This window comes from Oenanthe melanoleuca, unplaced genomic scaffold, assembly GCF_029582105.1.
Source record: "Oenanthe melanoleuca isolate GR-GAL-2019-014 unplaced genomic scaffold, OMel1.0 S001, whole genome shotgun sequence".
NCBI classification, from domain to species: domain Eukaryota; kingdom Metazoa; phylum Chordata; class Aves; order Passeriformes; family Muscicapidae; genus Oenanthe; species Oenanthe melanoleuca.
In genome coordinates, this window is record NW_026612650.1 from 340,359 (window position 1) to 364,878 (window position 24,520).

A 24,520-nucleotide genomic window follows, 5' to 3' on the forward strand; every position below is an offset into this window, starting at 1 on the left:
GCCATTCCTGACCAAGGCTCCCCAGGGACTGGTCCCAGCAGATCCCTGAGGCCACTGGGATGTGGGGAGATGCTGAGGGCAGCACAAGGGGTGACAGTGCCCAGCCTTGCTGGGGCTGTGCCAGGAGGCCCCAGTGCCTCAGGACAAGGTGTCTCCTCCCAGCCCTTGGTGGCACAGACCCTGCTGTGCCCCAGGGCACCAAGATTTGGCTTCTGCTTTTCCCCTCCTGTTACCACTCTCTCCAGTTCCCTGGAGGAACTGGGGACACTTTCTCAGTTGTGTCCCCCCAGTGGCACCCATTAACTTCAAGAATCTTTAGAGTTTGATTCTGACTTGGAGTTCTTGAGAGGTTTCTTCAGCTCCCTCTTGATGACTGATGTTCAGGGCCTCAGCACCAAACCCTCAAGAGGGTCATTAAAATCCTTGTGCTGTGTCTGTGCTGCTGAGCTGGGCTGGGCTCCTGGCACAGAGGCAGCTCCTGGCACAGAGGCAGCTCCTGGCAAGGGCAGCACTGCAGAGAGACAGCTCTGCCCAGCAGCAGCTCCTGTGCACAGCCCAGTAGGGCTGGGGCACTGCCTGCAGCCACCCTGGGCACAGCACAGAGCTACAGAGGGGTTAAACTCAGCCTGGGCTGGGAGCACAGAGCAGAGCTCACTGAGGGCTCACTAGAGCAGAAATCCTCACAGTGTTTCAAACAGCCGCTCTGCGGCTGTGGGAAGATAAGCTGCAGTTGCTGCAGGGATCTCCTGAAGCTGGCACATCCCACAGCTTTCAGGACCTTCCAGGAGGAGTCTCAGAGCTGCTGCAGTGCAGGGGATGTGGCTCTAGGGCAGGGCTGGGTTTCCCTGCTGCAGCAGCCGAGGCACAGCCCCAGGCAGGTCCCTGTGTCCAGGCTCTGCTGCAGGGCTGAGCAGCCGGGGCTGCAGCCAGGGGTGCCCAGGGCTGTCCTGCAGAGCAGGGTCCTGCAGCCCAGGGCGCTGTGCTGGGGCAGGGACTCTGCTCCCTGCCAGGGACAGCTCTCAGCCAGCCCGGGACAGCTGCTCCCAGCGCTGGGGGAGAAGCTGTGGGGGCAAGGAGCAACCCTGAGCAGGGCAGGTGCTGCTGCTGAGAGGTGCTGGGTGGGGCAGGGCTGCTCCCAGCTCCAGACCAGCCTGGGCACAGCTCCGGATGACAGTTCCCAAAAGAAGGTAAACCTGGGATTGCTTGTAAAGATCAGGAGCTTTCCTGAGAGTGTTTTAAATTTCCTCCTTGGAGCAGGGTGAGAAATTTGGGGTGATGGCAAAAAGTTTTCTGCTTTTTATACATTTTTCCTATATTCATAGCTCTGTAAACTATTATTATTATATAGTTATAAGACTATAATTCTTAATTGACTCTATTAAACCCTTAAGTAACTCTATTAAACTACTATTACATACTTATATAACTGTAATCCTTTATTAACTCTAGTACATTTCCTTACCTTTCTCTTAGATTTTTGAACAATAAGCTGACCTTCTAAATACATTCCTGAAATACTGTATAGTCTTATTATCAGGAAGAGGTCCTACAAGAAGAACTTTTTTTTTTTTTTACCCAGAATGTGAGCATTCATAACAAAACTGGAGCAAAGAAGCCCTTAGACCTTCTCCAAGGGTTGACTCAAGGGTATCTAACAGGCACAACAGACTCTCCTAATGGATGTTCCTGTTAAATATCCTAGTTAATCAACCCTAATAGATTGTTGGAATTGGGGGCTGGATGTGCCTCATCCCCACTGGGACACCTGGAAGCTTCCAATAAAGGTTTGGTTTTTACTTTACTGTTCTAACGGTGTTGCAAGGGTTTTTTTCTCTTTTGATTATAGACAACAGGGGGATGAGAGAAGCAGAACAGGAATTGTAATCAGAGAATGACAGAACATTCTGAGTTGAAAGGGACACACAAGATCTGCAAAGTAATGTTTGAATATTTACAGAGAGTCCAGATCTGTAACTTTGGGTGGTCAGTCTCTCTGCTGGAGCCTCCCAAGGAGCTTTCAGCCACTCCCCAGCCCTGGGCAGCACCAGCATCCCCTTTGCAGGGCCCAGCAGGGCTCTCCAGAGCTGCCCTTGCCCACCTGCAGACAGACCCTGCCCCAGGCAGGGCTCTGCAGACAGGCAGGTTTCTGTAGGGCAGGTGAGGGCACAGAGGGTGGGATGGGCTCTGTGAGCCTGGCAGGGACAGGGCAGCTCTCAGGAGGGAAATGTCCAGGTCCAGGGAGATGCTCAGGGAAGGAGAGGGGGCTGAACAGAGCAATGCTGGGGGCAGGAGGGCACTGTTGGTGTGTGGGAGGTGCTGTGCACAGCTGGGCACGGGAACACTGTCCTGAGTGCCCGGCTGTCTCTGCCCTGCCCTCCCAGGCACAGCACCACAACATCTTCTCTAGTTTCTGCACTCCTCTGATACTGTCTTTGTAATCTGCTACTCTCAGGGAGGATCTGGGATTTCAGCAGCTGAGTCAGGCACTGCCCTTGGGATTCCTGCCAGGCTGGGGTGTCCATGGGAATGGGGTGTCCAAGCTTCCCTGTGACCTGTGGGGCTGTGGGCAAAGCAGTCCATGGGAAAGGGGAATGAGCTGAGCCCCCTCCCTGAGATCCCATCATGGGCACATCTGGGGGGTCTCCTTGCTGTGTCCTTTCAAGATCTGAGCTGCCCTCCTGGGTGCAAATCTGTGCCAGAGCCTCTCGGAGCTCCCTGAGTGTCCCACAGGGAAGTGCAAAGATGCCACAGCTGAGGAAATGCTGTTGGGTTTACCAAGGGAACCGCGAGTGTCCTTGGCAGAAGGGGGTGCTGAGATCTTGCTCAGAGACCTTTAGAGAGGGTGAGACATTCAGGGATCCCTCTGCTCTGGGCAGGGTCTGGCCTATCCCAGGGTGACACAGGAGTGTGACTGTACTCTGATTGCAGCCAAAGGTGCAAACCCAGGGCAGTTGGGAACAAGCCCATCCAGACCCTCACCTTGCCCTGAGCCACAGGGAATCCTTTGCCTCTCACATCTCTCAGTGGAAAACTGTGAGTACTGCAGAAATGCTGTGGATTTGTGTCCTCATAGAATCAGGAATGATGTGTGGGCAGGAAAATAATAGCTAAAATTCCTTCCTGGTCTCCATGCCCTTTAGAAGTGGGAATGCAGAAGCAGCAGCCTTTTAGAAGGGATTCCATTGAGGAATCCTCAATATACAGTCTTGTCCCTCTGCCACACAGCCAAAAACCCACGGTGGCAGGGCAGGGATGGCTCCTCCAGAGCCCCCTGCACAGGCCTGGCTTGTCCTGCAGCTCTCAGAAAGCACAACTGGAGCTCAGTCAGGGACCTGGGAGAAAGTTTCCCAGAGCAGAAACAAGGGAGGCTGAGTCACAGCAGGACAGCATACAGAGAATTGACCAGGTCTGGCTCAAAGCAGCCTCTGCTGACTTGTCACTGTCCTTTATCCATGAACAGGTCCCCATATTTGGCCAGAGCAAATGTCCAACAGCAGCTCCATCAGCCACTTCCTCCTGCTGCCATTGGCAGACACGCGGCAGCTGCAGCTCCTGCACTTCTGCCTCTTCCTGGGCATCTCCCTGGCTGCCCTCCTGGGCAACGGCCTCATCATCAGCACCGTAGCCTGCGGCCACCACCTGCACACCCCCATGTTCTTCTTCCTGCTCAACCTGGCCCTCACTGACCTGGGCTGCATCTGCACCACTGTCCCCAAAGCCATGCACAGTTCTCTCTGGGACACCAGGAACATCTCCTACTCAGGATGTGCTGCTCAGGTGTTCTTCTTTCTCTTCTTTATCTTAGCAGAATATTTCCTCCTGACCATCATGTGCTACGACCGCTACGTGTCCATCTGCAAACCCCTGCACTACGGGACCCTCCTGGGCAGCAGAGCTTGTGCCCACATGGCAGCAGCTGCCTGGGCCAGTGGCTTTCTCAATGCTCTGCTGCACACAGCCAATACATTTTCCCTGCCCCTGTGCCATGGCAATGCCCTGGGCCAGTTCTTCTGTGAAATCCCACATATCCTCAAGCTTTCCTGCTCACACTCCTACCTCAGGAAATTTGGGGCTTCTGCTTTTACTACTTCCTTAGCACTTGGTTGTTTTGTATTCATTATTTTCTCCTATGTGCAGATCTTCAGGGCCGTGCTGAGGATCCCCTCTGAGCAGGGACGGCACAAAGCCTTTTCCACCTGCCTCCCTCATATTGCTGTGGTCTCTCTGTTTATCAGCACTGGCACATTTGCCTACCTAAAGCCCCTCTCCATTTCCTCCCCATCCCTGGATCTGTCCCTTTCAGTTCTGTACTCAGTGGTGCCTCCAGCCCTGAATCCCCTCATCTACAGCCTGAGGAACCAGGAGCTCAAAGGAGCCACTAGAAAACTGATGACTCTCTCTTTTCAGAAGCATTAAATGCTCTCTTTTCTTCTGCAGAGCCTCTAGAATGTAACTCTTTACAATCTCTCTTTTTTTTCTTAGCTGTCCATTTATTTTGGTAACTTTTTCTACTGTTGTGTTGTGTACAAAATACTCTAAATTACTCCTTGCATTTCTACATTTATATCTACTTTTCTTTTGGAAGACAAAGACATGCAAGGTGTCTCTCACATGCATTTAAATAAAAGCAAGTGCATGCCCTCTGCTGTGTGTCCAGGATCCTTCCTCAGCCCTTCTCTGTCTCTGCAGGGCAGTGCCTGTTGGCAGAGGCAGAGGGAAGAGTCTCCCAGCACAGCAGCACAGCCAGGGACAATGGCCCTGGCTCTTCCCACATCTGCTCTTCCCAACTCCACCCTCTCCTTGCCAGCCCTTCTGTGGCTGTAAGGCCGCAGTGCTCTGGCAGCTTGGTCACTGTCCTGCTGCGTGTCCGTGCTGTGAGCACAGGCAGGGACAGGCCATGGGCACAGCTGGGACACAGCTGGGCTCCAGCACAGCAGCTCCATCAGCAAAAGGCATCTCCTGAGGGCAGGGCAGGAAGGCTTTGCTCTCCTCCAGAGCTGCTGTCAGCAATGTGCTCCAGGAATGCAAAGCCCAGTGCCTGGGGCAGAGGGGCAGTGTGCAGGGGGCACACAGCAGTGTCCTGGCACAGCCAGAGCTCCTGGCATGGACCTGAGGGAGCAGCAGAGCAGGGCCTGGGCTGTGTCTTTGTTCTGGCCACAGCCTGGGAAGGTGCCCAAAGGCAATTGTTCCACACCAGCCCCTGCAACCACCACACCCAGCATTGGACCCTCCCCCACTTGAAGGAGGTTGTTTGTCCCCTCATGGAGGGACACCAAGTGACCAGTGAGCAGTCTGAGTTTGCTCTGTACTGAGGAGATTTTCAGCAGTGCATCGTGTGTGTTTGGGGAGATGAACCCGAGTGAGCACAAACACCATCATCAGCACTCGGGGCTGGCACAGTTCTGGTGGCACAAACAGTGCCTTGAGGCCACTAAACTCGGGGAAAACACCTGAATCATTGCTGGGCTGTAGGTAGGATTCAATAGAGAGAAACAGCCTGGGCAAGGAGGCTCCAGGAAAAAATGCTCAGGACAGGCATGGAATGCACAGAGAGACCATTGGGGTGGGGGTTTGTGGAGAGAAATCAGAGCTGCCTCCCTTCTGAACCACCCTGAGCACCTGTGCTCTGTTCCGGGCACTGACCTGGAACTGAGGGATGTGGAAAAGGCCTTTGGTGTCAGGGATGTTGAGAAGGCTGGGCACTGTCACTGTGAGACCTCTCTCAAAGCCCTTGGAAAGGCCAGAGCCATCCCAGAGGGTCCTGGGCACTTGGGAAGGGCAGACATGGAAGCAGTCTGCAAACAGGGCAGGGAGGGGCACTGGGAGAGTCACAGACTGCTCAGGCTCAGCAGGGAAGGGCATGTGGCAAATCCTCCTGCAGCCATTCCAGGCACTGGCAGCACAAGGCAGGGATGGCAGAACCCCCATGGGAGGGAAAAGAAGGGGATGTTGTGTGCCCAGGCATTAGCCAGGCCTGGGACATGGTCTGCTGTGCTCTCCTCAGGCCAGACTGGACAGAGCTGGGCTGCAGGAGTGGAACATGGGGTGGGTGGGAATTTGGCTGAACAATGAGGGTCAAATATCCTCCAAGGCACAGAGTCCCCTTGGCAGCCACTCCCTGGTGACATCCCACAGTGACCAGCCCTTGACCACCACTGGGGAACATTTCTATTATCTCTATAATGGCATGAAATGCACTTTCAGTTCCTTTGTGGATGCTCCCAAGTTGCAGGCAGTCTGTGACTAAACTCATCCAGTTAATGATGACTGCAAAACATAATTGGGCAAGATGGCAGAGTTGGGTAAATTTGCCTTGCCATCGGGAGCAAACCAAGAAACATGAAAAGGGAGAAAAAACTTATGCATCAGAAGAAAATCAATAGGGGAAAAAACCAAACCTGACCAAAAATAAAAAACAAAGCAAAACCTACCCACAATATAAAACCCCTACAAACAAACAAACTACAATAAGCTAATACCACAAACAGAAGCAAACAAATCCACAGGAAATCTCCTATCAGTGGAATATGTTTAACTACCCATGGGCAGAATCATAGGTGGTGTTCTGAAAGAAAAATTCTGTAAAAAATAAATAAATTCCCAATTCCCTTTGCTCCTCCCACATCTCTCAGTTTATTGCTAAATATGATGTGACACAAAACAGAACATCCCCCTTGTCAGTCCAGCCCAGCTGTCCCATCCCTGTTCCCTCAGGAACACTTGCCCACCCCAAGCCCATGGGTTGGAGGGATTTGCTGACATGTCTCATGTGAGGTGAGCACTGGAACAAAGATAGGACAAGAGAACATTTACCATTATCAAGGACAGTAGAACAGAAGAGCACAGCCTTGGAGAAACAGATCAAAGATGTCACTCAGGCAAACAGAAGTCATTCAAAATGCAAGCAGGATGCCAGCTCAGCTCTGAAAGACTGCTGATAATGCAGAAATTGTGGAAAACAAGGAAATTGCCATCATTCAAAAGCAGGGATTGAGGAACAGCCACTTTTGCCAGATGTTGAAGACAGACCCCAATGAACCACATAAGGATTTGTGATAATGGGTACCACTATGTGAAATAAAGTCAAAGGAAGTGGGGATAGCTAATGAGGACGTAATCAGCGTGTGTGATAAATCACTGTTTACCTGATGCCCAGTACACACAAATGGATGAAGGATTACCAGAGTGACCACCATGCTGTAATAAAGAATACTCAAAACTGTGTTCAGAAGTTTCTATCCAGCACATTTCAGTATCAGTGTTGTCCTTGACTCCATTATGTCCTTTGTACAGTTCCACAATAGCCCCTTGGTTCTATTTGGGTCCATATTGTCAAAATGGTTCCTTGGTTCTGCACTGCCACAATGCTCTTTTTGGTTCCACGAAGCCTTGGTGTGTCACAGCTTCCCCTTGGCTGATGAACTGTCATAGTGTCTCTTGGATCTGAAGTATTGTAATGGACAATTGGTTACAAGCAGCCTCGCTGGGTCACAATGAATATTTAGTTCCATGGAGCCCCAGTGTCCCAATGGCCCCTTGGTTCCACAAGGCCTTGCTTTATAACAATGGCCCCTCAGTTCCATGAGGTTTAGTACTGTCAACAATGGTCTCCATGGTTCTGCAGTATGAAAATGGCTGCTTGGTTCCACAAGGTTCCTCAGTGTCACAGTAGTGCCCTTGGTTCCATGAGGCTCTGCAGTGTAACAATGTCCCAGAGTTTCCATGAGCTTCTGTCTCATCAATGATGTCCTTTATTCCAGTGAGGCTTCTCAGTGTTCCATTGGATCTGTGATTCCATGAGGTTCCATAGTGTACCTTGATTGCCTTGATTCCAAGAGGTTCTTCTGTGTCACACTGGACCCTTGGTTCCATGAGGTTCCGTGGTATGGCCATGGTCTCCCTGGATCTGCAGTATCACTATGGACCATTGGTTCCATGCAGCCCTGCTGTGTCACAGCAGCTCCTTGGTTCCATGAAGCCCCACTGCATAACAATGGAATCTTGGTCCCGTGAGGTTCTATAGTGTCAAAATGTTTTCGTTGGTTCTGGACTGTAACAATGGACCCTTGGCTCCATGAACTTCTAAAATGTCACCATGGTCTCCTGGAATCTGCACTGTCACAATGGACAATTGGTTCCATGGGACCCTGCTGTGTCACAATAAACCCTTAGTGCCATGAGGTTCTGGAGTGTCACAATGATCTCCCTGGTCAACAACACCTTGGAGTGTCACAATGGCTGCTTGGTTCCATGAACTTCCATAGTGTCACAATGGTCTCCTTGTTTCTGCAGTGCCATAATGGACCCTCGGTTCCATAGGGTTCCTAAATGTCACAGGTCTCCTTGGTTCCATGTGGCCCTGCTGTTTCCCCACGGTCCCTTGGTTCCATGAGTTTCTGTGCTGTCAGCAATGGTTCTCTTGTTCCAATGGTGCCACTATGTCACACTGGACCCTGGGTTCCATGAAATTCTTGAGTGTCACAATGGCCCATTGGCTCCATGTGGTCCCATAGTGTCACCATGGTCTCCTTGGATCTGCATTGTCACAATGGAACATTGGTTCCATGTGGCCTGGTTGTGTCACAATGGTCTCCTTGATTCCATAATTCCCCTCAGTGTCACAATGGAGCCTTGTTTCTGTGAGGCTCTGAACTGTCACAATTGTCTCCTTGGTTCTGTGAGCCCCTGCTGTGTCACAAGGGTGTCCTTGGTTCCATGAGGATACAAAAGCTTTGCATGAACATGGAGCAGCAACTGCTTAACACACCTGGGAACATCTGTCTCCATTCAAAAGAGGAGTTAAAGGTGAGAATGGCACCAGCAGCTTCCATCTGCAACAGAGATCCAGGGAAAGGACAGGGACAGAGAATTCAGCTGAAAGACACAGAGAATTCTGCTTACAGAGATCAGTTCTGGTCACACTGTACCTTGTAGAAATGTGACAGCACTCCAGCCAGCCTGTACTAAGAATGTGGTTCCTGAGTGGGGTTTGTTGCTCAGGAAACCTGCTCAGGCTTTTGCGTTCTTTCCTTACCAACAGGAAAACTTCTGCTGGGCCTGTGTGCAGGCAGAGCCCTGAGGAGAGCAGGTGGGACCTGGTAACAAATATGCGTGTCTTTCTGCAGAGCTTCTCTCATTCTGTCTCTCTTTCTTCCCCTTCTAATGCTCTTTATACGAAACAGTTTTGGGTACCTCAACTACTAAAGTGTTTAAAAATTTTGAGGTTAAATGGGCAAAGTTTATGAAGTTACTACATTGAGAATTTTTTTATGAAAATTTGGATGCTAAATTAAATAGTTTTCCAAAATTCCATGATTTTCTATACTTTGCCAGAAAAATTTGTGCCATTTTTACCCCTTGAGAATATGTGGCTGGGGTTTCTCCTGTGCACCAAATTCGACTAAAGGAACCTTTGGTCACCCCCAGCATTTCAGTGTTCTGGGGTGTTACAGCCCCGCAGGCTCACAATGGCCTCTTGTTTCCGTGAGGCCCTGCTGTGTCACACTGGCCTTTGGTTCCATGAGCATCTGCAGTGTCACACAGGATGGTGCCATTTGTCCTTGCTGCCCCTCCCATCCCAGTGCCCCAGGAACAGCCCCGAGCCACTCGTGAGGGACAGGCCCTGCTGGGCCAGGCCTGGGCTCAGCCCTTGGCCTTTCTGCTGCCTCCAACCAGCCCAGGCCTTGCTCAGCATTGCAGTTCCTGCTCACAGCCTTTGGCTCCGGCAATCCTGCCCTCAAGGATCTGCTCTCACCAGTGCCTGGGGAGCCTTTGGCAGTCCCTGCCCTCAGTGGGGCCACTGATGCTCCAAGGGACTTGGAGTTTTGCTTCTGACTCCTTGAGCAGCCTCTTCAACCTTCTCTCAGTGCCTGGGGCTCCTGGACTCAGCCCCAAATCCACCGTGGGGATCATTAAAATACAGAAAGCTGTCAGGAGCTCTTTCTCTTCCTTCCATTGTCTTCAAGTCTTCAGGGCTTGTGCAGGTGATTGGCGTCAGTTTTTGAGTTCTCTTAAGGAGGAATATTTCAAAATGCACCTCATGGCCTTTTTTTCACTCAGGGTAATATTTTTCTGTTGCATTTGGACTATAGAAGTGGTGAAAAGGACATAGTAACAAAGTTGTTCCATGCAATGGAGAAGCAAAAAGCCCGTTATTTAAAGAAACATTACAGTTTTAGATAGTAGTTTCTGGTAGAAAGGACAGAAGTAATTTCATTGGTGCAAGAGAGGTGACAACCCTGGTAAATATGCTTTCATGAAAATATCACGTCTCGCACACACTCTGCAGGTGCACAATCATTGTTTTAATTTTTTTCTTGTATATTTTCCATGAGCAGCCTGAGAAAATCCAAGCTGCTTCAAGGCTCTATTTTCCTGGGCCTTCACCAGTATCCCACATTTTTCTACATTTAGTTAGGAGCAGAAATTGATAGTGAAGCGTGGAAAATAGACTTCACAACCCATAAAGTTGTGGAGTAGGTACGTATTTTATTCAGCGCTGGACGCAGGGAGAGAGCATCCTCCCAAATCCTGCGTACCTTACATGCTTCTAACCTTCTATTTATCTAGGAAGTTCATGCATATTCTAAATCGCCTATACATAATGATTTTCTGCCCCGCCTGTTTCCCCGCTTCGTATGGAATTTAGCTGCATATTCACTGCGGCTGCGTAGTTTATTGAGTCGGTGGTCTTCAAATGAGTCTGTGGGCAGAAAACGATGAAGTAAAAGTCTTCCTCACTAGTTGAACTTTTCACCTTGTCTTTCCACGCATGCGCTTGTAGTCTCTTGGTCGCAGACTTTGCACTTTTATGGAGAGGGACACTTTCCTATACTTCAGGGGTCTCTTATCGTGCATTCCTTTCCCTATTTAAGCACACAGTGACTGATACTATATGTTATACACCGTGCATTCCTTTCCTTATAAGCACACAGTGACTGGTACTATATATGTTATACTCTTCATTCTATGTAAACCTTAAATCCCCTGTTTCAGTCCCCCCTTTTCTAGAAAATTAGTAAATTCTTTTACTTAATACAAGATTTCTCTTTCTCCATCCTTAAGATATGTATCTCTTAATGCCTTATCATTTACTCTTGACAATGAAGTTAGTATTGCCATTCGTTGCAACATCTTCCAATTCCAAATAAATAGTACAAAAGACAGCAGTAAGCTTAGACTAACTAAAACCAATAACAAAATTACTGGATGACATAATGTATTCACAATTCCAGTTGCGGTTGGAGACCACCCGAAAAGGGCATCCCACCAACTGTGGCTTGCATCCTGCTTAACCCTTTGTAAGACTCTATTTATTTCTTGGACATCATGGTCAACAGTGACTAAAGTCTTTTGCCCGCTCTCTTTGATTTCTTCCAAAATTTTTGCTAAGTCTTGATGTTTTACCAGTTGCTTTACCAATGTAAGGTTCATTGCAATGGGCATAGGTGACAGTTAGTGGTATGTCGTGTAGTTAGACCTTATCAGCTGGTGGGATGTAACTGGTGACGAATATGAAAAATCACATCCCTGATTTTAACGAAATTACAAATACAGAAATTAGAGTTATTCTTAACAGGCAGAGTTACATTCTCATTGTCTATGTTCACAAAAACACAAGTGGTTCTTAAACATACACATCCTTGACCAGTATATATAAGCATAGTCTTTTGATCAGCAGCTGGATGAATTTCAAAGTGGCATACACCCTGCTCGGTGTCAAGGCATATGTCTTGAGCATCAATTGTATTGCTTTCACAGATAAACCCTTGTTGTTCTCTAGTAACACAAGATTCTACATTCACAGTTTGCCATTTCCCATTTACTGTCCGGGCCCACGCCATATGCTCTGAGGGACATAACACCGTCCCCTCATGATTGAGTCCCAATGCAATGATGGGATGAATATCATAAACTGTGGCATTACGTATGGTAAGCACGAAGGTAGTGGCCATATTAGTAACAGGATCATAGGTGAAATTTACTAGAGTCCACCAGGATTGGAATTTTCTTTCAAAATCATTAGCATTGTCCCAAACAACTTTTCGGACCTCAATCGGAAAAGTGCCTTCACTCCCTTCTCTTATAGCCAAGGCAGCTGTGGATTGGATCCATAACTGCGCTTGTACACAACTGAAAGCTAAAGACACATTATCTTGAACCGTGCTAAGTGCGTCTATTATTAACTTATGGTCCTGGTCCTCAGTCTTTGCCCAGTTTGGTAACACCTTTGAAACCTGCCACTGACTATTTCCTAATGCCAATAAAGATGATTGTAGAGGTTGTCCCAGTTTTGTCAAATCATTTGTTGCAGTTGCTAGCTTATTTGCTAGTATTTCAGAGTCAATACCATTCAATACTCCTAATCCTGTTCCAAACATTCCCGTTAAATCTCTTCACATCCAATCCCTAAAGTGTACTTGCTTCTGTAACCATGTTGTCCACCCTTCTAGGGATGGTTTTAGGAAGGAGGAACACGCTGGTTGAATCTCTGAAATATTGGTTTGTATTAGCAATTCAACACGCTTGAGAGACCATTCTGGGTTGAATAATAATTGCTGTTGTCCTGTATTTCTCACTATATATGGGCCTACCTCATAAATCATAAGTTTAAGTTCGAGTGGCGTACTCTGAGTCCAAATCTGAACAGGTTCAGTTATGGCATTTATTCTAAATTCAAATGAGAGCCCAAGACTTCTATGAGACCAAAGGCATACCACCTCAACAGTCCTATCTAATGTAAAATTATACCAACAATCTGGCTCACTGTGTTGGTTACAAATCTCATTATGTCCGTTTGCAGGGGGAGATGACACACTAATTTGAGCTGGTTTCTCATGGGTAGTTCCATTAATCATTCGACATCCTATTCTGATGGTCTCTCCTACAGTCCCTTGAAGTGACCACAACCCCTGTTTCTGCCATTCTTGCTTTTCATATACCTGGTTTCCATGCATGACTACAGTTGACAAGTTCAAATTTTGTACCTTCCCCATATATCCGGTAGACTTAACAAAAGCCTGGGACCAAGGCCATTCAACATTGCTCTGGCTAAAGGTATCTTCCAATTCTTGGAATATAATTATATTGACAAACAAAACAATTAAATTTCTACGTCCTGAATCACCGAACACCCCTAACTGTAATATGCTCATTTTGTTCGTGTAAACTTGAGCTTTAGTCCGTTATCATCAGATATTACTTTCCAAGGAGCTTCTGGAGCTTTCTTCACCCGAGAATGGTGGATCCAAGCGCTCTGTTCCTTGATCTTAATTGCAGTGAAGGTAGTGAGTAGCACCTGGAATGGTCCTTCCCACTGTGGTTCGAGGGTTTTTTCTGTAAAAGACTTAATATATACATAATCTCAAGGCTGTATATTATGCACTGGTCCATCCAGACTTCTGCCCCGAGTTCCAGCCACATGTTTTTCAATTTTTCGGAGCTGTTTGCTCAAAGACACCATATAGGTGGCCAGTGTCTCCTCTCCAACTTGGGTAGAAGTTCCCCTTTGCACTCCATATGGCCTCCCGTAAAGCATTTCAAAAGGACTTAACTTTTCTTTAGTCCTTGGCTTAGTTCGAATTCGCATCAATGCCAATGGGAGTGATTGGGGCCAGGGCAAATTAACTTCTTGTCCTAACCTCACAATTTGCTGTTTAATTAAATGATTCATTTTCTCTACTTGGCCACTGGACTGACGATGATATGGGGTGTGAAGTTCCCAATCTATGCCCAAGTGACGACTAATTTGTTGCACTATCTTTGAAATAAAGTGTGGTCCTCTATCTGAGGATATAGTGGCTGGAACTCCAAAGCGTGGTATTATTTCTTGTAACAGCACCCGTTACCTCCCGTGCTTTGGCAGTTCTAGTTGGGAAGGCTTCTGGCCACCCTGAAAAGGTATCTGTCATCACCAATAAGTACCTATACCCCCTTTTTCTTGGAAGTTCTGAAAAATCAATTTGCCACTGCTGCCCAGGCCCCTGGCCTCTTCCAATTTGACCAAGTTTTGGTTTAGGGGTATTCTTAGGATTAGTCTGGAGGCAAAGGTCACACTGCCGAGTAACCTGGGTAACAACAGTATATAAATTTCTAGCAGTAATCTTTTCAATTAGATGCGTATATAGAGCATCTGCTCCCCAGTGTGTTTTCTGATGTTCCTTTTTAACTAGGGACCATAGTATGTGGGAGGGGATAACCAGTCTCCCTTCTGTAGTGACAGCCCATTCTTCCTCATTATATGCTCCCTTCTGATCCTCAATTAATTCCTTATCTTTTTTATCATATATCGGCTTACCTTCAAGGGATATCTGTCCGTCTGGAATCAAGGTTGCCTCAATTGCTATCTCACCTTTTGCTGCCTCTTTTGCCTCTCTGTCCGCCAGCTCATTTCCTTCTTCCAATTCTGAGCTCACCTTCTGGTGTGCCTTAATGTGCATAATTGCTACCTTCTCGGGCATCTGGACTGCTTCCAATAATCGCATTATTTCTTGTGCATGTTTTATGTTCTTTCCTTGTGAATTTAACAGTCCTCTTTCTTTCCAGAGAGCTCCATGTGCGTGCACAACCCCAAATGCATATCTTGAGTCTGTATATATATTTATTCTCTTCCCTTTTGCCATTTCCAAGGCACAGATCAGGGCAACTATCTCAGCCTTCTGTGCAGAGGTATCTTGTTGGCAAAGATCCAGATTCTAGTACCTCTTTACTGGTGGTAACTGCATACCCAGCATATCACTTCCCACCGATGACGTAGCTGCTTCCATCAGTAAACCAGGTTTCTGCGCCGTCAAAAGGGGTGTCTTTCAAGTCTGGTCGGCTGGAGTAGGTGGCTTCGATAGTCTCCAAACAATCGTGGTGTACTGGTTCTCCTTGACTTCCACTGAGAAAAGAAGCTGGGTTGACAATATTAGTCACCACTATTTCCACATCATCTTGTTCCACCATAATAGCTTGGTATTTCAAGAACCTTTGTGGGGAAAGCCAGCGCCCCCCTTTTACCTCCAATACTGCAGATACTGTGTGAGACACCAATACAGTCATTTTCTGGCCCAGGGTGAATTTGCGTGCCTCTTGGATATTCATCACAACTGCTGCCACTGCTCTGAGGCACCCTGGCCACCCTTTGGCCGTTGCATCCAGCTGCTTAGAGAAGTAAGCAACTGCCCTTCGGTATGGCCCGAGGTTCTGTGCTAGTATTCCCAGGGCAATCCCCTGTTTCTCATGGGAGAACAAAAAGAATGGTTTACTTACATCAGGAAGTCCTAGGGCTGGGGTTGACATAAGAGCATCCTTTAATCGATGAAAGGCTTGAGTGGCCTCTTTAGTCCACTTGGGATCTCTGCTGCCATTTGCCATAAGCGTGTACAGAGATTTAACAAGCAACCCATAGTTGTAGATCCACAACCTACACCATCCTGTCATTCCTAAAAAGGTTTGCAGTTCCTTTATTGTCTGGGGTTGTGGAGTTTGGCATATTGTTTCTTTACGCTGTTGCCCTAAGGTCCGTTGTCCAGCACTAACTTCCTATCCCAGGTAGATAACCTTCTGCTTCACCACCTGAGCCTTTTTCTTTGATACTCTATACCCCTGGAGTCCCAAAAAGTTTAAGAGACTCACCGTCCAGGCCACACATGCTTCTTCCGTCTTAGTGGCTATTAGAAGATTGTCTACGTACTGCAGCAGCTTTCCTTCTTCTGGGGGGGCCTCCCAGGCCTCTAAGTCCTTGGCAAGCTGCTCCCCAAACAAAGTAGGAGAATTTTTAAACCCTTGGGGAAGTACTGTCCATGTGAGTTGAGTTCTCCGTCCAGTTCTAGGATTTTCCCATTCAAATGCAAAAATTTTCTGACTGGCTTCATGGAGAGGGAGGCAAAAGAAGGCATCTTTCAGGTCTAAAACAGTAAACCAAGTAAACTCTGGTGTTAAGCATGTTAATAAAGTATATGGGTTTGCCACTACTGGATAAAGATCTTCAGTTATCTTATTAACAGCCCACAAATCTTGCACCACCCGGTATGAACCATCAGGTTTCCGAATGGGTAAGATAGGAGTATTAAACTCAGATTGGCATTCTTTTAGTAATCCTAATTGTAAGAAGTTCTCAATCACTGGCCTAATTCCTTCCCTGTCCTCTTTTCTCAAAGGATACTGCTTGATCCTAACTGGTTGTTTCCCTTCTTTGAGTTTAATTATTATAGGAGGTGCATTTTTCGCTCTCCCTAGCACATTGGAAGCCCATACTCCAGGGAACACCTGACTAATTATTTCTTCTCTAATTTCTTCTTCAATTTCAATGATTGTCAATATTAAGCTCAACACTTCTATATATTTTTGGTCATTTACCTCCAAAGTAATCTCCCCATCCTTAAATACAATGGTCACTTGTAATTGTTCCAATAAGTCTCTTCCCAGGAGCGCCTTTGGGGAATTTGGCATGTATAAAAACTTATGAGTGCCCCATTGTTTCCCAAATTTATATTTTAGAGGTCTACAAAAATAAGCCTTTTCAGACTGGCCAGTAGTTCCTTGTACCGTAACATAATCTTTTCCCACAGGCACCAGGGCCTTATTCAATACTGAATATGTCGCTTCTGTATCAATTACAAACTCTACTTCCTTTCCCTCCTCCCCCAGCTCCGTTGTTATAACCAGGGGATCTGCTGGGGGTTGATCTCCCGGTCCCCTTCAGTTTCCTTTTGCATATGCGATCACGTCTTTTTCCTTGTCCCTCCTTCGTTTAGGGCATTCATTCTTCCAGTGCCCCAACTCTTTACAAAACGCGCACTGATCTTTACCCAATCGAGGTGGGTCCCCCTGTCCCCCTCGTCGACCCTGCCTATGACTTTGTCCTCCTCTTTCTTCTCTCACCACTGCCACCAATTTCCTCACATTTTGCTTATATCCCTCTTCTCTATTGCTAAATACTCTCCATGCCTCATCTAGTAAATTCTCTAAATTCCTTCCCTCGGGCCCTTTTATCTTTTGAAGCTTACACCTAATATCCCCTGTAGATTGACCCAAAAATAAATTCACTAGTTGTTGAATCCCCACTTCTGCTTCAGGGTCTAGAGATGTATTGCAACGCATTGCATCCCTTAATCGATCCAAAAATTCAGATGGTGTTTCAGAGGGACCCTGTTTAACACCATATAGTGCTGACCAATTTATAGTTTTAGGTATTGCTCGTTCCATCCCTTTTGCTATCCATTCTTGGGAGCTTTCTAACTTTTACATTTCTGCTGTCCTGTCTGGATCCCACTGTGGATTCTGGAGGGGGAAATACTCCTTACGTCCTTTTGCTGGGCCTTATAATAATCCTCTGCTAGATCCCCTGCTGTTTTCAGGATTAATTGCTTTTCTGTTTCAGTTAATGCATCCAGCAAGAATTGTATATCAGACCAATCTGGATTATGTTGTTTTATAATAAACCGCAAACACTTTGCTGTAGTTATTGGGTCACTACGGTAGATTTTAGCAATTTTTTCTCATGCTTCTATATCAATAGTAGAAAAGGGTATTTTTACTAGAAGTCTCCCTCCTTCTGGTCCCACAGCCTGTCTCAAAGGGTGTTGTAGCACCTTCTTTCTCATCCTAGAAGACACAGGGCTTCTGGGAGGAGAATGGGCTGGAGTACGTATTCCTTCTGAATCATCATCTCTCTGTCCCCGAGTTTGAGAAGAAGATTTGAATAGGTCACTCATATCCTGTTCCTGCATATCCAAATTGTGCATTTTGTCTAATCTGGTACACCGCTCACCTATATCACATGCTGAACAACACCTTTTAAGTTTCCCTTTATTTGCTTTCCTTTCCTTCTCAAGGGCTAAAACTAAAGGGTCAGAGGGTGCCTTAATCCCACAGTCTCTCTGCCATTCAGGGTGGTTTCGGAGAGAGAAGAACATATCACAGTAGGAGACCTCAGTCCATTTGCCCTCTCTTCTTAAAAACAGCAGCAGAGTCTCATAATCTAAAGTCCCAGTGGGTGGCCTCCTTACTCTGTGGTCTAGTCTATAAAGTGGCCACCAATGGCTACAGTATTTAATTAGGGTGGATTTATTTTCAGTGCCGCCAGTTCCTGCAACTTCTTTCCAATGTGTTATAATGCACCCTAAAGGGCTGGCTTTAGGGACTTCTGTGCTCTGTGTAGATCCCATTCTTCTCTTTTTGTCCCCTGCCTACTTTACACCTAAACTTTTCCTTACTGAACTTTAGAATTTCCTTCCAATCCCCTTCACACACACAATACCAACTGCTGGATCAGTCAATTTGTTTCCTTTCTCTATCTGGCTGTCTATTAGGTTCACAAATCCCAAGGATCACACCCAAACCATTGGATAGGGGACCCCTTTTCACTCGTCTCAGTACACAAACAAAGCACACAATGTACCAACGCAGCACACTCGCTCTTGTACAAACACAGCACACTTATTATTCATACGTTTTACTAACAATCATTATATTCTCAGCACAGCTACAGTCCCGTTCGCATCACACCGCACACTACACAAGAATTCTGCCTTTCTGAAGCAAATACCCCACACTTACTCCCCTCCTGGGTATGTCTCACTCACTCATTCACTCACTTTGCTCACAATGTCCGGACTCCAACACACACACACCACCTCAGCTCCAATGACACGGGAGCAGGAATCCACTCGACCCGCGATTGAGGGTCGCTCTGTGGCTGCTCTATCAGTCAGCAAATTCCTTCACCGACCCCCCTCCTCCCTTCTTGACCCGGAGGTTAAGGGAATGGAGCAGCCCCACCGGTGTTTGTATCCCTTCGCCGGTAGCTCCACCGGCCCGCTGCTTGCAAGCCTGACCTAGCCAGGGACTTTGTTGTACGCAGGACGTCTGCTGCGATTTATCAACAGCCCTCCAATCAAGCGTGCATATGTCTTACAAACCCCCCAGAATTAATACGTACCGTTTCATCCGCCAGCCAGTGGTCCTTTCTGTCGCTGCAGTAAGTGAGCCTGGGTCGAGGTCTCCTCCAGGAAATCCCGGGGTGCGCCGTGGAGTCGTCCGGCCCTCAGCTCAATCCTGCAGATAGACAGGAAGGTCCCATCTGGGGTGCCAAATGAAGTGGGGAAAATAGACTTCACAACCCGTAAAGTTGTGGAGAAGGTACGTATTTTATTCAGCGCTGGACGCAGGGGGAGAGCACCCTCCCAAATCCTGTGTACCTTACATGTTTCTAACTTTCTATTTATCTAGGAACTACATGCATATTCTAAATCGCCTATACATATTGATTATCTGCCCCGCCTGTTTCCCCGCTTCGTATGGAAATTAGCTGCATATTCATTGTGGCTGCGTAGTTTATTGAGTCGGTGGTCTTCAAATGAGTCTGTGGGCAGAAAACGATGAAGTAAAAGTCTTCCTCACTAGTTGAACTTTTCACCTTGTCTTTCCACGCATGCGCTTGTAGTCTCTTGGTCGCAGACTTTGCACTTTTATGGAGAGGGACACTTTCCTATACTTCAGGGGTCTCTTATCGTGCATTCCTTTCTCTATTTAAGCACACAGTGACTGATACTATATGTTGTACATCGTGCATTCCTTTCCTTATAAGCACACAGTGACTGGTACTATATATGTTATACTCTTCATTCTATTTAACCCTTAAATCCCCTGTTTCAAGGTGAAGCAATGGAAATTCTCAGGGCTGTTTGGGAATGGGTGCCAGGCAGCCCTGGCTCTTGAGCAACAACGTCTGCATCCCAAATTATCCATAAATTTTCATGTAATTAAGTCTTTAGTGTAATATTGAATTATAAAATTTATTTTTTTATATATATATTTCTAAATACAATGGTTTTTATTACTTAGTTTTTATATTTATTTTTAAAAATCTATACATTTGTTACAGCCAAGGAATTAATCTTCATGGGTTGTAAGTAACACAATTCCGTTCATTTATTAGTTAAGATCTATTGGTTATTTTTTTCTAACACATTATGATAATTAGTAATATTTGTAGTACATTTGTCATCCTTTTTATCCACTTGTTTTCAGGCAGTGTCAAAGGGGGCACTTCAGGGTCCAGGCAGACATTTCTGGAGCACAATTTGGGCAGTTTTGGGCCTGGGGATAGAATTTAGAGAGAGCTTGAGGCTCTGGTGTACACCTGGGTGAGCTGAGTGAGCACTTGGATCGGCAGTGAGGGATTCTGACGGAGAATTCGAAGTGTGGGGGAGCACTTACGCATCCAGGGGGGCACTTGGAAGTCAGGGAGGAGAATCTGGGGACATTCGGGGTCCGGGCAGGCACTTGGGGGTTCTAACGGGGCTCTCTGCGGAGCAGGGGGTGATGGGAGTTGTAGGCACGGGTATAATACAGTTTTATGGGGCCGTGGAGGACCATGGGAGTTGTAAGCACTGCTGCATTAGCTGTTTAATGTTTGCCAAAGAGCATGATGGGAGCTGTAGTCCCGAAAGTGGCTCAGACGGGGCATCTGGGGGTCCAGGAGGGAACTTGGGAGGCACTTGAATTCATACCACGACTTGTGATCCTCAGGAGGGAACATGCACCGTTCGGGGCGGTCTAATGGGGCTCTTTAGGGCAAAGGGCACAGAAAGAGTTCCAATGGGCTCGGGGCATGATGGGAGTTAGAGGCAAAAAGAAAAGATGGCGCCGACACCAGGAACACCCCCAAGGCCCTGATCCCCAGTGCTGATTGGCTGCGGAAGGTGATGGGCAGGGTCCTGGGCAAATGGGAGGCGGCAGAGGCGGGAACAGCCCATTTCACCCCTGCAGTCCCTCCCAGTACAACCCAGTTCATCCCCAGTACAGCCCAGTCCCACCCAATACAACTGAGTTTATTCCCAGTCCCCTCCAGTTCCCCCCAGTGTCATCCACTTTAAGCCTCAGTGTCCCCCAGTGTTCCCCACAGTGTTCCCAGTGTCCCCAGTTTGTCCCAGTATTTCCCAGTATCACCCCCAGTATATCCCAGTGTCTCCCACAGGGTTCCCAGTGTTCCCAGTATGTCCCAGTCCTCCCCAATGTTTCCAAGGAAACTTGAACTTCTCACGGTAGCCGTGGCCCCCAAACCCAGCAGTGGGTTCAGTGCAGTGTCCATGGCCACAGCCCCTGGCAGTGGACAGTGCAGGTTGGGATGATGATCCACCCTCACAGCTGGCCCAGGGCAGCTCTGAAATGGATTTGGTGGCACCTTGGGGTGGCAGAAACCTGAGGAGCGTGTCTGATTGCAGTGGGGAAAATTAGGAGTTTTAGACTGCTTAAAAAAAATACAAAAATAAATTATATATATATATATATTTTTTATATATATATATATATGTAAATGAAAAAAATCTCTTTTTCCGAGTGCAGCCAGGTGAATGTGGAGCCAGGTTGTCCACACTGGGTCAGACCTCAAGGCACAGCTTCTCTGAGCAGGCCAGACCTCCTGAGGAGATACCCTGGATCAATATCAATCACTGAATGCTGCAATCACCTCTGCTCTAAACACAACAGTATAGAATACACCCTTCAAAATAGAAATGTGTATTTCTCAGAAGCTCTTCGATGTATTTCTCCATAACTGGAGATGAAAGCCTTCCTGATGAACTGCACCAGACCAGAGGGAAATCAATTCAGATCCATGGTTTGTTAGGAAACCTCTCAAGAATTCAGTCAGAATTGAACTCCAAAGTTTCTGATCCAATTTATGGGTCCCACTGAGGGACACGACTGAGAAAAGCCCCAGGTTCCAGTTAAAGCAGGAAATTGGAAGCAGAGATAACAGGTGGGGACAAAGAGAAGCCAAGTCTTGGTGCCCTGAGGCACAGCAGGGTCTGTGCCACCAAGGGCTGGGAGGAGACACCTTGTCCTGAGGCACTGGGGCCTCCTGGCACAGCCCCAACAAGGCTGGGCACTGTCACCCCTTGTGCCGCCCTCAGCATCTCCTCACATCCCAGTGGCCTCAGGGATCTGCTGGGACCAGTCCCTGGGGAGCCTTGGTCAGGAATGGCCCTGGGGGCTCCTTCATGCTCCCAGGGACTGCAGGTTTTTCAGAGGACTTTGGGTTTTGCTTTTGCCTTGGAGTCTCTGAGAGCTTTGTGTAATCATGGCTCCAGTTATCTGCTCAGTTATCTTTAATTTGTCTCTTGAGAGCCTTTCTCAATAACAACACTGAGTGGGGATTAATGCCACTAGGAGCTTCAGTTTTTTAAGGTTCTTTACGTTTTCATTTCCAGTGAGTCTCTGAGAACTGGTGGAACTCAAAGAGAGGGTTTCTTTTTGTTTTTTTGGAAGCAATCTCAGTCTCCTAAATTTCCCCACTGCAAATTGACACACTCCTTCGGTGTGTGCCAGCCCAAGTCTCCACCAAGGATGTTCCCCTTCCCCAAAACAGAATCCTGCAAGGAATGTTTCAGACCTTTGCACTCATTGGTTCCCTGAGGCCTTGCAGTGTCACAAAGGCTCATTGGTTCCATGAGGTTCTGTTCTGTCATGATGGAGATTTCGGTCCATGGGCCCCACAGTGTCACAATGCTCTTTTTGGATCCATGAGGCCTTGATCTGTCAGAATGGACTTTTGGTTCCATGAGGTTCCTGCAGCAGGACTTCCCCTGTGGCCCAGCAGAGCTCATCTGTTCTGTCCATCAGCTGGGCCATAACTCAGGGCATCTTCCCCCTCTCAGGAATTGCTGAGATAACCCAGGCCAGACATCTGTCCTGTCCTGAGTTCTCTCTGGTGCCAGGCAGGTGGAATTCCCAGCTTACCATGAACAGCTTGCTTTGTGAGCAGCTGAAGGGTGATAAGCCATGAATTTCTGGGTGACACAGACTTCACTGTACAAACTAGAAAAGCCATAAGAGACTTTGACAAAGCAGAATTCTTCTGCATAGTCCCTGGAAATGGGTAGGGCTTCTCTCCCAAGTCTGGATGCATCTTTGTGGTTCCTTTTCTGGAAGCTGAGTGAAAGGGCTCCATGTGTACTCCCTCATCCTATTCAGTGGTAAATTACATTGACTCCTGATCTGTGCTATTTCTTCACTAGCTGTAATATAGGTAACTTTATTGTGCATTGTGTTTGTATCAATGTGCACTTCTTTTGTTTATTCTGTGCAGTAACTAGTCCATTTAAGGATTCTTGTCTGTTTATCTTGAGTCCATTCAGTAAATAATTCACTTTAGAATAGACCTAATCAGCCATTCTAAAGAACTTGTGAGCAAGAGCAATTGGGCTGCAGGTCACCTGAAACAGAGCTACTGCCAGAAACCTGAGCATAAGGCAGGACTTGTCTAAGCTTTCATTTCATTTATAACATATTTCGTTTAAAAACAAAAAGAGAGAAGATAATTTTTTTTCCACATTTATTCCTTTCTTGTTTATACACTGACATCAGCAATGTTATAGACTGAGAATGAAAACCGAATCAAGTCAGTCCTAATCAATTAGAGTTTATTCAGCAAGGGGCTGTAATCAAAACAGCGCTGGGCTGCAGGGACGCACTGCTCCACAAACAGAACGCAATTTCCCTCTCCCCCCATGGTCTTTTTATGCAGTTCTGATTCAGCTGATGTGTCCTTCCTTGGAGTACTCTGCATCTTCGAGGCCCGTTGCTGGGCAGGGTCTGTAATTCTGGTGGTTGCAGCAGGAGAGAGGTGCCGGGTTCTTTTGTTTATTCCTCCTAGCCTAGGGAAAATCCTTAAAAACTGTTTAAACAATCGCTGGTTTTAGCATAAGTTATGCATACCATGCTCAGTGATTTGAAACTATGTGGTCAAAGTCTGTGCCCATCTCACTCTCTGATGTATTCATTATTCCTTACTAGGAGTTTTAATGGACAAAGTGCTTATACTGTATCACAATCCCTCCTTTTCTCTTTTACCATTTTGTTCATTAAAACGTTTCAGTTCTCTATGACTCAGGGCAAGGGTTTCAATTACCTCTGGATCACTAGGTATTTGCTCATATTTAGCTCAAATAAGCATTAGGTATGCTGCCTCTAGTCATCTTTTTACAATTTTTATGATTCTACTAAAGATGCAGGGGCCAAAAGTTAATCCTAATACCGGAGAATGATTGGTCCTGCTATGGTTGACAACAGGGTAATGAACCAAGGAGAATTATTAAACCAAGTCTCATAGCAGCTTTGGTGGGCTTCTCTTTCTTTCTTCCTTCTCTCTAACCCCTCTCTTAGCTTGGCCATTGAATCCCTTACAATGTCTGTTTTATTCGCATACATGCAACACCCTTCTCTTAAGGCAACACACAATCTCCCTTGTTGTAAAAGATTAGATCTAGACCCCTTCGGTTTTGTAACACTACCTCCAATAGTGACTGAACATCTTGCTCTGGAGCGGTTATGGATCACTCAATGTGGGGTAAGTCTGCATCTACAGCTACCCTTAGGGAATTGAATTCTTGGTTTTGTTTCATGTTGCCTGGCGACCTGGTTCAAGTCCAGCACGGTGGCCCTAACTCTGGGTCACTCGGTCCATCAGCTCCAGGACACCAATGTGGTGGACAGCAAATGGCATTTATTGAGGGGTTACAGGGGGTTTTAA

General features: G+C 47.0%; 1 protein-coding gene across 2 annotated transcripts; it reads left to right on the forward strand.

Moving 5' to 3' along the window:
• Positions 1–1,068: 1,068 nt before the first annotated feature.
• LOC130266054 (olfactory receptor 14J1-like) lies at positions 1,069–4,643 on the forward strand. 2 transcript variants are annotated; one of them, XM_056515379.1, is made up of 3 exons: positions 1,069–1,187; positions 1,580–1,784; positions 3,461–4,643. In XM_056515379.1, the coding sequence occupies exon 3, from the start codon at positions 3,484–3,486 to the stop codon at positions 4,414–4,416; it is 933 nt and encodes a 310-aa protein (XP_056371354.1). In that variant the 5' UTR covers positions 1,069–1,187; positions 1,580–1,784; positions 3,461–3,483; the 3' UTR covers positions 4,417–4,643. The 2 variants fall into 2 exon arrangements, with proteins under 2 accessions (XP_056371354.1, XP_056371355.1); XM_056515380.1 differs by lacking the exon at positions 1,580–1,784.
• Positions 4,644–24,520: the final 19,877 nt, after the last annotated feature.